The following is a 12,899-nucleotide window of genomic DNA, read 5'->3' on the forward strand; positions in this document are numbered from 1 at the left end:
ATGTGTGTTATACAGAGGAATTAGACAGTGAAAACTATGGCAACTGTGACCCTATACCTGTTTTGACCTTTGGCACCAATAGTGGTTACATTGACATCTTTTTATAAAGCATATGGGACCTAGAGTATGCTCAAACCAGTATTGGGTTGTCCATTTCAACTCTATGTGCCCCAAATATTTAACAATAAAGTAACCCTTGGCAATTAAGTTTAATTCAGCGCTAACCAGTACCAACCTTATTGGCACATTTATCTGTTAAAAATAAAATCATGAAACAGTTCTGTTGATTCGTCAACAGTTTGACAATATCATCCTTCCTTTGACACCAAAAGTTACTTTGACATCCTTTCATTTTACCCATCTTGACTGTGTATGGCTTTAAAATGACTGTATGGCTTTAAAAACAATAAGACACCATCATGAGTAATGGACATTATGATAGAGGAAACACAAATTGTGACATCAACCATCAGAATTATCCTATTCTGAAATCAAACATTGTTTCGCAGGATGGAGGTGTGTGTGTGTCTGCACGTTAATGCGTGTGGGTGTGTATAACGTGCTTTGTGTGTGTGCGTGCGAATCCAACATTTAAGGACACACTGAGGATGAAGAATACACTTTTTACAAGACACACAAATAAAGAGGAGGGATTAAAAACATTTTACAACAGTTCTCTAGTGGCTCTTCATGGACAAATAGAGTAGACATAAGAAGCAGATGAGGGTTGGGCTGGTGGTAAGATTATGGTGGTTGTGAGGATGAGGGTAGAGGGCTGTCCTTAATGTTTTATACTTAGTCTGATTGCACGTGGTGAAGGCTTCTCCGTGTCTGAAACAGCTCCCTTGGGTAACATACACACCTTAAGTGCTTTTCTTAACTACCGAACAGTCAAGGATGGAAAGCGAGCAGGGACAAGCAGTACTGTGTGACTTTGGTTCCACCCGTTTGATCGATATCAGTAACGGTGAGAAAGTTGGAGAATTAAAATAAAGATTTCTAGAAACCGTTGGCTAAGAAAGAAGGTAGAGACCAGCTCACAAATAAATGGTTTATAAACAGTGTGCACGCACACACACACAAGTGCTTACAAATAGAACAACTGAATCTAAACATCTACGTCTTCCAACCAGTGTGTAACTAACTCACCATCCAGAGAGGGTGGATGCAACTTTAACCTACAGATCTATTTCTATCCAAACCCGTCTGTTCTGCCTACGGCTAGATCCTCACCTCTCCCGTCCTCGCTCTTTTACTCTGTGTGACAAATTGCTCAATATCAACTTAGTAACATACATACAACCACAAAGAGTCCCAGTAACTGTAACAGGGCCTAGGCTATCTATCTATGTACACCAACGACCAGAGAATGTAACAGAGGACAAACTAACCCAACAAAGAGACTTCATAATATATACACTGGTCCTAAGTGCAATAAACGTAGGACCTCTTAACCCCTGATCCCTTCACACTGTCGACTCAAAACGACCTACACATTCAGGTTTTAGGTCATTTTAAACCCAGTAATGGGCTTCCGTTATTTCGGCAGCGGTTGTTTTTTAAATATACAGTATTTATTTTAGATTTTTTTAGTGAGGGGGGCTGTTTCAGACAGAGAGATGAGCCTTTATTATGACATATCCCCTCCTCCGTCCTCTATCCTTCCTTCCGTCTATCCGCCATCTCCCGGGTTCACCCTCCCTTTCTTTCTCTTCGCTCTTCCTCTCCTCTAGTATTTGGTGTTGGTTGGTTTTTCTTCAGTCTGTCCTTTCTTCTGTGTCTGTCATTCCTTCGTTCATCTAGTCTTCGTTGGTTCGCTGTGTGTGTTTTTGCCATTGCTTTCGGCACTCTGCTCCCCCCATGAGATTACATGAACTGCATCTGAAAGAGGGAGAAAGACAGTCAGAAATAAAGACAGACGACAGGGTTTAACAAAAAGAAGACTTGTCAAAGAGGAAGTAAAGGTTGGTTAGGGCAGGCGTTTAGGTTGTGCCTGAACTATATGGACGGGGGCCAATCTGAACTAAAGGGTTGGGGGGAGGGTTCCCTGGGCTTTAGGGATGGTGACAGAGGTTTGTGGGGTGTAAAGGGGTGTGGTATTATGGTGTAAGGTGGTCGGGCTGTAGAAATGGTGAGAGGTTACCTGGGCTCCAGGCATGGGGGCGAAGGGATTTGTGGGTCTGAGTACAGGCTGGTTGTACATCATGGGCTGGGGGGCCATCAACTGTACACCCCCAATCTGACCCATTTGAGGAGGGACCTGAGATAGAAACATTTTCCAGTACTCAAGTAGGTTGTCTCTTTGTTGGTTACACTTTAGTTTTTTTGAAAAAAGAGAGAGAGCGAGAAAAAAGGGAGAGGCAGAGAGAGAGAGCGAGAGAGAGCGCGCGAGAGAGAGCGAGAGAGAGCGAGAGAGAGAGCGAGAGAGAGAGATTTGCGTCGGATTTGAGCGGCCCTAACTGCTAGACCACCCCAGGCCATGGTAATTCTCCTATCACAATACATCCTAGGTTATACATGTAAAGTTAAATGTGTCTTGTAGCGTGTGAGCATTGAGCAGTACTGACCATTCCATACATAGGCACTTGCGGTGTCGTCATGGGGAATGTCATAGGAGCTGGAGCCTGTTAGAGAAAAGAAAGAGAGACCTGATTAGCAACTCAAAAAGAGTGCAGCGGAGGAGCTAAAAGGGGAGTCTATACAGGGAAGGCGGTACAGGTAATGACATCACTAATGCTCATGGACACCATCACATTCACAACTACAGATAAACACAGGTAAAATAAACAACTACAGATAAACACAGGTAAAATAACACGCATGGAAGTGAGGTTGTACAAATCGAATTGACTAGAGCAGTGTTCCTTTAAAATACTGCACTAGGCTAATTTGTTATCAGTTAAGCACCTAACGAGAACAGTAGATTGCCTCTCCCTGGTAGAAATAAAGGCAGGTGGCAGTAAGGTGAGGAAACCGTTTCAACTACAAGGAAAAAACCCTCTTATCTTTTAAAACAAACAACAAGTAGGGGAGGAATGCAGGAGGCAGAGATCGCACTGAGCTGATACTGACCCGGGGTGTACACTCAATACACTCCCCCTCATGGATTTAAAACAAATGGACTGGTGTAAGAAATATGGTGGAAACTTTCTTCAGCCATGCTTGCACCAATCGGATGCTATAAAATGCATAAGGAGGAGTGAGAGTACACTTCACAACGAGTATACACTTCTGGGTCGAGAATCGTAACAAAGACCAGAAATCTCTCTAAACAGACTAGATAGGCCCCTGGTGAAAAGTAGTGCACTATATAGGGAATAGGCTTCCATTTGGGACATAACCTACTACTTACATAACTGGCATAGAACATCCCATTCTGCATGGCAAGGACGCACAGAGAGACAGAGACAGACAGAGACAGAGAGACAGACAGAGAGATAGAGAGACAGAGAGAGAGAGACAGAGAGAGAGAGGGAATGAGGAAGGTTAATTAAACGCAGCAAAAACAGGATAAGGGGAAGGAGGATGACAACGCAAACAGGATATTTCAAAAGAAAGGGAAAAAAAGAGCGATAGAGAGAAACGAGTGATAGAGAAAGAAGCGAGCGGGCCAGAGACAGAAGACGATAATTACAGCGACGACAAAGAGACAAAGAGACAGAGGGGAGGGCAGGAAGGAGGAAGAGAAGAAGCCAGGGGTTAGTGACAGATTTCCACAATCAGCCAGTATTGTAGAAGAGATCAGGAGGACAATCATCTATTGGCAAGCTCAGCACTCAGTCTTGGCTAGAGCATCTCTACTGCACCTGGACATCATCTCTAAACAGATAACATACATAACACACAAACACACTACTACTCACCATGTGTTGTACAGGCATGGGTGCAGGGGCCATGGGAGCAGGGTTCCATGCCGTGGTGGTAGTCATGGTCTTGCTCTGCCAGTTGTGTCCCCCAGTTAGCTTCTTCTCTCCAGGCTGACTCCACTGCATGTCTGGCCTGAACACCGGAGCACACAGCGACAAAATGCACCGCGCAAAAACACCACACTCGTTAATCAACTGTTACCATGGATATTATACAGGTGTGGACGTGTTTAACTATACTTGTCCCCACAAGAATAGTAAACGAACAAAGATTTGACCAACTTGGGACATTTTGTTAGTCGCCACAAGGTCAAATACTATTTCTAATGGGGTTTAGGGTTAAGGTTAGAATTAGGTTTAGGAGCTAGGGTTAGTTTTAGGGAAAACAGGATTTTGAAAGGGACTGAATTGGTTAGTTACACAAGACTGTGTGTGTTTTTGAAAAGCGTGTTACAAATAAAATATATTATTACAATATTGTAGCTCGAGTTCTTCACTAGGTCTCAACGTGTGTCTTGTTACAGGTAAAATCCTGCAGATTTGAATAATGCAGGCAAGTTATTTTAGTTTCAATTTCTTTTTCAACAGATTTGAGCAGCACAGAAGCTTTTCAGCGTTGGCTTTGAGTCGGCTCGCCCTAGTACAGTAGAGTGGGATGGCAGTCCGCCATATAGTCTATCGTCTAGGGAAAACACTGCAGTCAGTCTGTTCCATTGTTGATTGGTTATACAAAACATTATTGTTTTGTAATTAAAAACACTAGTATAACTTCCGTGCACTAAATACTTATTCAAGTTTATTTTAGTTCTGTGTTTCATGTCTTGAAGCAGACAACTGTGTGTTTTGAGCAGGGGCTGCCTGGGACTGGAGAACTGTAGGATGGCAGCCCGCCATAGCCTTCCATTATCTAGGGGAAATGCTGCAGTAGTCTGGCACTACATCACTTCCCAACTCATATACGCACACGCACGCATGCGACACACATCACAACTACTACACTTACTTCTTGGCTGGGGCTCCTCCGAACTGCAGATCTGAGGAAGAGAGAGCGAGGGATGGTGAGACAGAGAGAGAAAGAGGAGAGCAAGAGAGAGAAGAGAGGGAGAGAGCAAAAGCATTAGAGGGAGAGAAAGAAGGTGAGCGAGTATCTAAAAGACAGCGAGACAGAAAGAAAGAGAGCCGGCCAGCCCTGGCTGGTAGTGAAGGCTCCTAAACATACTGTAGACTGAGACCAGTGCCTCCCTACTGGGTTCCTCTCTCTCTGTGTCCTCTCCCTGCCTGCCAATAGTTCTCTGGCCAGAGCTCTGGCAGATAGGCCATCCACTACCATTAGCCTGGCTCAAATGTCTCTATTGACAACTCTACCACGGGCAGAGATATTCACTAGAGGGCAAGACCAAGGGGGAGAGAAGAGGGAGGGAGAAAAGAGAGTCACATGAGGAGTAAGGAGAATGCACAAAGAGAAAGAAACTGAAACAAATGGAGGCAGAAGGGAGAAAGAGGTGGAAACAGACAGATGAGAGGATCCAAAAGAACAATATGTATGTCTGTACAGTACTCACTGCCTACGAGGTTGGCAAGGGACGAGTCGAGGTCATTGGCCAGCAGCTTGCCTCCTGGGTGCCCTGGATGGGGGTGACCGGGGTGGGGATGGCCGGGGTGGTGCAGGGCCATCGGAGGAGCCTGGTTGTGGCTGGGCACTGTGGGCTTCAGCAGGTCCCCTAGAGCGTCAAACCCTGGAGGATAGGTCCACAGGAGACATACATTTAATTGCATTATACATACACAGAGATTAGACAAACACAAAGCATAGGCCAGGATCACACACAGATGGGATATGAGGTTAAAAGAAAAGCAACGCACATGCAGGAAAGATTTGACTCAAGAGAAAAGAGGACTTGGGAGGCAAGATCAGGTTGTGGGATCGCAATCCATCTGTTCAGTATCATGACAGAGTCATACAGTCAAAAGGTTGCTTTTAATTCTACGCTCAGGGCTAAGTAGCTGTGTCCAATCTATGTATCATATTTCTAGGCTTAGCAGCAGTATTTGTGTTATACTGGATTTACATTGCCTTCAGAAAGTATTCATATCCCTTGACATATTCAATTTACAGCCTGAATTCAAAATGTATTAAATTGATTTTTTCCCACCTCACCCATTTACACATAATAGCCCATATTGACAAAGTAAAAACATGTTTTTCTTAATTTTTGCAGTATTCACACCCGAGTCACTACTTTGTAGAAGCACCTTTGGTGTCGATTACAGCTTTGAGTCGTCTTGGGTATATCTGTATAAGCTTTGCACATCTGGATTTGTGGATTTCCTTCCATTCTTCATTGCAGATTTCCTCAAGCTCTGTTAAGTTAGATGGGGAGCGGTGGTGAACAGCAATCTTCAAGTCTTTCCACAGATTTTCAATTGGGATTCAAGTCTGGGCTTTGGCTGGGCCACTCAAGGACTTCCACATTCTTGTTCTGAAGCCATTACAGCATTGCTTTGGTTGTATGCTTGGGGTCATTGTCATGTTGGAAAGTAAATCTTCACCCTAGTCTAAGGTCGTTGGCACTCTGAAGCAGGCTCCCGTCAAGGATTTGCCTGTATTTGGCTCCATTCATTGTTCTCTCTATCCTTACCAGTCTCCCAGTACCGGCCGCTGAAAAGCATCCCCATAGCATGATGCTGCCACCACCATGCTTCACGACCCTGGGACTAGACACCTCCCTCTGCAACTGGATCCTGGACTTCCTGACGGGCCGTCCCCAGATGGTAAGGGTAGGTAACAACACATCCGCCACGCTGATCCTCAACACGGGGGCCCCTCAGGGGTGTGTGCTCAGTCTACTCCTGTACTCCCTGTTCACTCATGACTGCATGGCCAGGCACGACTCCAACACCATCATTACGTTTGCTGATGACACAACAGCGGTAGGCCTGATCACCGACAACGACGAGACAGCCTATAGGGAGGAGGTCAGAGACCTGGCCGTGTGGTGCCAGGACAACAACCTATCCCTTAACGTGATCAAGACAAAGGAGATGATTGTGGACTACAGGAAAAATAAGCTGACCGAGCACGCCCCCATTCTCATCGACGGGGCTGTAGTGGAGCAGGTTGAGAGCTTCAAGTTCCTTGGTGTCCACATCACCAACAAACTAACATGGTCCAAGCACACCAAGAGGGCTCGACAAAACCTATTCCCCCTCAGGAGACTGAAAAGATTTGGCATGGGTCCTCAGATCCTCAAAAGGTTCTAGAACTGCACCACGAGAGCATCCTGACTGGTTGCATCACTGCCTGGCATGGCAACTGCTCGGCCTCTGACCGCAAGGCACTACAGAGGGTAGTGCGTACGGCCAAGTATATCACTGGGGCCAAGCTTCCTGCCATCCAGGACCTCTACACCAGGCGGTGTCAGAGGAAGGCCCTAAAAATTGTCAAAAGCTCCAGCCACCCTAGTCATAGACTGTTTTCTCTGCTACTGCACGGCAAGAGGTACTGGAGCGCCAAGTCTAGGTCCAAGAGGCTTCTAAACAGCTTCTACCCCCATGCCATACTCTCTGTTTATTATCTATGCATAGTCACTTTAATAACTCTACCTACATGTACATATTACCTCGACTAACCGGTGCCCCCGCACATCGACTCTGTGCCGGTACCCCCTGTATACAGCCTCGCTATTGTTATTTTACTGCTGCTCTTTAATAATTTGTTACTTTTATTTATTTTTGTAAGGTCTACACCGGTTGTATTCGGCGCATGTGACTAATAACATTTCATTTTGATTTGATTAGTCCAAATTTGAGATTTTTGGTTCCAACCGCCGTGTCTTTGTGAGACGCAGAGTAGGTGAAAGGATGATATCCGCATCTGTGGTTCCCACCGTGAAGCATAGAGGTGGTGTGATGGTGCTTTGCTGGTGACACTGTCAGAGATTTATTTAGAATTTAAGGCACACTTAACCAGCATGGCTACCACAGCATTCTGCAGCGATATGCCATCCCATCTGGTTTGCGCTTAATGGGACTATCATTTGTTTTTCAACAGGACAATGACCCAAAACACACCTCCAGGCTGTGTAAGAGCTATTTGACCAAGAAGGAGAGTGATGAGTGCTGTATCAGATGACCTGGCCTCCACAATCATCCGACCTCAACCCAGTTGAGATGGTTTGGGATGAGTTGGACCGCAGAGTGAAGGAAAAGCAGCCAACAAGTGCTCAGCATATGCGGGAACTCCTTCAAGACTGTTGGAAAAGCATTCCAGGTGAAGCTGGTTGAGAGAATGCCAAGAGTGTGCAAAGCTGTCATCAAGATTAGTACCACTGGTCTGGTCTGGTCTGTCAACAGTCATTCTAAAAATGGGAACACATTGCCCTCTACTTTGAAGAATCTAAAATATAAAATATATTTTGATTTGTTTAACACTTTTTTGGTTACTGCATGATTCATATGTGTTATTTCATAGTTTTGATGTCCTCACTATTATTCAACAATGTAGAAAATAGTAAAAATAAAGAAAAACCCTGGAATGAGTAGGTGTGTCCAAACTTTTGACTGGTACTGTATATTAATTCGATATTTCTGTATTTCATTTTCAACACATTTGCAAAAAATCCATTGTGGGGTATTGTGTGTAGAACGGTGAGAAATCTATTTAACACATTTTGAATTCAGGCTTTAACAACAAAATGTGGAATAAGTCATGGGGTATGAATACTTTCTGAAGGCACTGTGGCTGACATGTTGTGGAGTCATTATGCTGATGGATTATATTAATTCCAAATCTAGACTAAAACAGTTGATGTGCACTCCTTCAGTTTCTAGTCAGCCTCAGTAGCAGAAGTATGAGAAATTGATGTTTGTTCCATTCCTTCCATTTCTAGGCTCAGCCGCAGTAGCTATATTTGTGTTATGATGGATGTATGTGCTTGTGGTGTCATGTTGTTGAGTCATTACACTTAGAGGCTGTACTGTAGGCTGACCGGTGGGTGTGTGGTATACTACTGTGATACTGTACTGTACAGGGCTGATTGGTCTGGTTACACTGCATGGCTCTATCCCAAATGGCACCCTATTCCTTATATAGTGCACTACTTTTGACCAAGGCCCACAGGGTGCCATTTGGGATGCAGCCATGGAGTAATTCACTGTGCAAACATTACATTAGTACCACCCTGGTCTGGTCTGGTCTGTCAACAGTCATTCTAAAAATGGGAACACATTGCCCTCTACTAGGAGAGAGGTAGGGAGAGGGTTGGTGGAGGGAGAGGAGGGGGGAGGGAGAGAGGAAAGAGACAAATAAGGGTCGTCAGAGTGTGACAGAAGAGAAAGACCGATCGAAGGAGGGCAAGACAAAGTAGTGTAGGGGAGAAAAAGGGCAAAAAAAGAGAGCCAGGGAGCGCAACATAGCTGCACAGACAGCTGCCACCTCCCATCCCTTCTTATCCTCCCACCACAGAACAAAAGTGAGGGAGAGAGAAAAAAAAAAGGAGGAATAATATTTGTTTACGAAGTGGGGTCTAGCTTCTGGACATTGTGCTGACATAGCTTTGCATCCCAAATGGCACCCTATTCCCTATAGTGCCCTGGTCAAAAGTAGTGCACTATAGGGAATAGGGTGCCATCTGGGACGTAGTCATGAGCCACATTCATAAAGTAAGAACTTCCTGCTTTGCAAGCAGGAAACAGAAGGGAAGGATCAGAGAAACCTAGCACACTCAGAGAGAGAGCGAGGAGGGAGGGCGGGAGAGAGAAGGAACGAATCTGAAATAATCAGAAAACTAGCCCACTCACCAGAACATACAGAGCAGAGTGCAGGAAAGAAAGAAAGACAGTTCATTTTACGAAGAAAGAGGAGTTAATAACCGTTAAGCTAAGTGTTTGGAGAGGCTGAGATGGGGAGAATGGAAGGAGTAGAGGACAGATGAGGGAAAGAGATGAAGAGAGGAGAACAGATGGAAAGGTAGCACCTCAGTGCCTCCAAAGAGATGGATTGTCTGTGTAGAGTGTGGGATGGAGTGAATGACAAATGGATGAGTGACAGGCAGATGGGAATGGAATGAGATGGCAAACTATGCACAGAGAGAGAAAGAGATGAGTTACAAACAGATGGAATAGAGTGGAGTGAGATGGCCACCTTGAACTTCCTACTGAAGGCTTTAAAACACACACAAACTGAAACTGTGGTAGTAGAAACCCCAGGCCTAAAGCTGTAGCTAAGGATTAGCTGGCCCATAGCAAAACCCAGCCAGAAACCTAAACCAGGGCAGGTATCCACAAAGCATCTCAGCGTAGGAGTGCTTATCTAGGATCTGTCCATATAATTGCATTAATTATGATCTAAAAGGAAAAACTATGACGCTTTGTGGATACAGGCCCAGATGTGAAAAGGTTGATTTACTTACCAGCCATTAGCAAAACCAAATCAGAAATCTGACCCAGCACTAAAAGTAGTTGATTATATTTGTTATAGAGGAGCAGTAAGCTAAGCCAGAGGTTGTTTAGTAGGTTTATTTAGGGTTGGTATTGTTGTGTTGTGTGTGTCCCAAATGGCACCCTATTCCCCATCTAGTGCCCTATGGGCCCTGGTCTAAAGTAGTGCACTATAAAGGGAATAGATTGCCATTTGGGACGTAGCCGTTGTGTGTCTTTACCATCGGTGGCAGGCTGTACGTTGTTATTGGCCTGTCCTCTAGCCCTGCCCCCGAAAACAGCGTCAAAATCTACACTCATGGAGGACTCAGCTGGCTCAGCAGCACCTAGGAGACAAAGGTCATAAGGGCTACATATTACTATTGTAAAGGTTCTCTTCAACCTCTGGGTTGGTTGGTATCTGTGTCTGTCGAACCATATGTTCTCTAAAATAATGTTTATTGGACAAAATGTTCAACATAATATTGTAACCGTTTCAGTGTTTCTAGCGGATGAGAAAGTGATGGCTGAATGAATGGACAATAAGTGGATGAAACAAGTGAATGGATGGATGAATGAATGACCACATTAATGACTGAATACATGAATAGAGTGAACTCCAATACACAGGAAATGAATTTTTACATTCTTACAGTTGAAAAGCACCCTGACTTTAAAGACAGAGATAAAATACCTTGAGTCTAAAGTTAAAGGTTTGTCAGAAGACAGCCTGAACAACCGTTTTTACATGTGTTGTGTGTGACATAACTTAAACTTGTGTAGTGTGTGACATAATACACAGCTAATCAACATTATACATCTCTGCCCCTGATCTGAACCGGAAGTTCAGGAGGTTAAGTGAACAAAAACAAACAACGGAAACTGTATGTGAGTGTGTGTGTGTATATCCATGTGTATATTGTGTGCATGCATGTGTGTGTGTCCAAATGTGTGTGTGACCTACCTCCACAGGCACTGGTGGCTGTAGAGATAGAGGGAGTGCTCTGGACAGCAGGTAGGAAGGCTGGCTGCAGGTCAAAGAGATCACTACTGAGGTTGGGCATGCTAGAGAGAGAGAGAAAGAAGAGAGGAGATAGGGAAGAGGGAGGGAGAGAGAAAGAAAATCAATGAGTAAATAAATGTGATTTCAATTGCCCCTCTATGCACAAACAATCAATATCTTCAAAACAATTAAAGAGATAGTTCAGGTGAAACTTATATTTCGGTGGATTTACCCTTAACTTGTGTTGTGTATTAAGGCCCATAGTGACAGAATCCACAATAATGAATGTTTTACTTCCGCCACAGCCAGGAGTTAGCGTATTAGCATCATCACAATTCATGAATGTAAACAACCGAACCGATGTTAGCAAAGCTGCACAGCAAGCAGTAACTTGCTCAAAAACACTTAAAAACCAAATTTGGTAGTTGGAGTTTTCACAATTTTCAATATATTCTGTCTAGTTGATTTGATCATACTATGATCCTAATATATTAGGTACTAAGAACTGTGGTTGTTGTTGTTGTTGTCACTACCAATTGACTGTTATATACTAGTTTTACCTATTATTAATTATGTTATAACATACCTATTACCTGTTATAACATGTAATAACAGTAGGAATACCTGTTGGTGTTGTGGAAGTTGTTGCTGTTGGCACTGCCCATAGACTGTTATAACAACCTTTATAACCCTATATAACCTCCTATGACCTGTCGTAACCATGTCATAACAGCAGTACCTGTTGGTGGAGGGTGCGCTGAATAGCTCCATGCCTTGATTGGTGTTGTGGTGGTTGTTGTTGACACTGCCCATAGACTGTGAACTGGGGGAGGCAGATGGAGGAGTGGACATGCCAATCTCCTTCAGACGCTGGTCCTGGAGAAACACAGAAAAACACTCACACAGTTACCAAACCCTTCTCAAACATTACAATACTGCTTTCATATTGAGTAAGAGTTGGCTAGCGTTACATAATATGTTTTCACCTCACACAGTTTAAAGAATGCAGTAGGTAGGTACGTAGGTAGGTAGGTGGGGACCAAGTAATTTACTGAGTCAGTGCTCCAAGGCACACACACAAACCTTGAGCAGAAATGTCAAAACATTTCTGCTTTTTCTGCAGGACTATTCGCTAGCTAGACTGTAACTCTCTGATACATTGGCCTTTCATGACCCATGAAATTAAACTCAGACAAATGCACACACAGCGGTCATATCAATCAAGCACAAAACGACCCAGAACCCAGAACCTGCGGTGCCCAGGAAGTTGTTTTACTTTTCCCCACTGCCTCGTAATAACAGCTTGAGTATGTGAAACGTTCAGCGATATTATGGCAAGAACAGCTCAAATAAGCAAAGAGAAAACGACAGTCCATCATTACTTTAAGACATGAATGTCAGCCAATACGGAACATTTCAAGAACTTTGAAAGTTTCTTCAAGTGCAGTCGCAAAAACCATCAAGTGCTATGATGAAACTGGCTCTCATGAGGACCGCCACAGGAACGGAAGACTGAGTTACCTCTGCTGCAGAGGATAAGTTAATTAGAGTTACCAGCCTCAGAAATTGCAGCCCAAATAAATGCTTCACAGAGTTCAAGTAACACACATCTC

At 44.1% G+C, this 12,899-nt stretch overlaps 1 protein-coding gene across 1 annotated transcript in view; it reads right to left on the reverse strand.

Annotated features, from left to right (window-relative positions):
• Nucleotides 1-606: 606 nt before the first annotated feature.
• Nucleotides 607-12,899, reverse strand: part of LOC311132064 (phosphatidylinositol-binding clathrin assembly protein) — a 51,040-nt gene continuing 38,747 nt past the window's right edge. The window contains exons 11-19 of the mRNA XM_084165231.1: nt 12,026-12,162; nt 11,248-11,348; nt 10,526-10,630; nt 5,429-5,602; nt 4,870-4,900; nt 3,864-3,999; nt 2,568-2,624; nt 2,144-2,260; nt 607-1,881 (exon numbers count right to left, since the gene is read on the reverse strand). Of these exons, the coding sequence (XP_084021357.1) occupies nt 1,867-1,881; nt 2,144-2,260; nt 2,568-2,624; nt 3,864-3,999; nt 4,870-4,900; nt 5,429-5,602; nt 10,526-10,630; nt 11,248-11,348; nt 12,026-12,162 (873 nt within the window). The 3' untranslated portion in view covers nt 607-1,866. The remainder of the gene's footprint in view (nt 1,882-2,143; nt 2,261-2,567; nt 2,625-3,863; nt 4,000-4,869; nt 4,901-5,428; nt 5,603-10,525; nt 10,631-11,247; nt 11,349-12,025; nt 12,163-12,899) is intronic.

Source organism: Coregonus lavaretus, assembly GCF_964263955.1.
Source record: "Coregonus lavaretus genome assembly, chromosome: 7".
Taxonomy (NCBI): Eukaryota; Metazoa; Chordata; class Actinopteri; order Salmoniformes; family Salmonidae; genus Coregonus; species Coregonus lavaretus.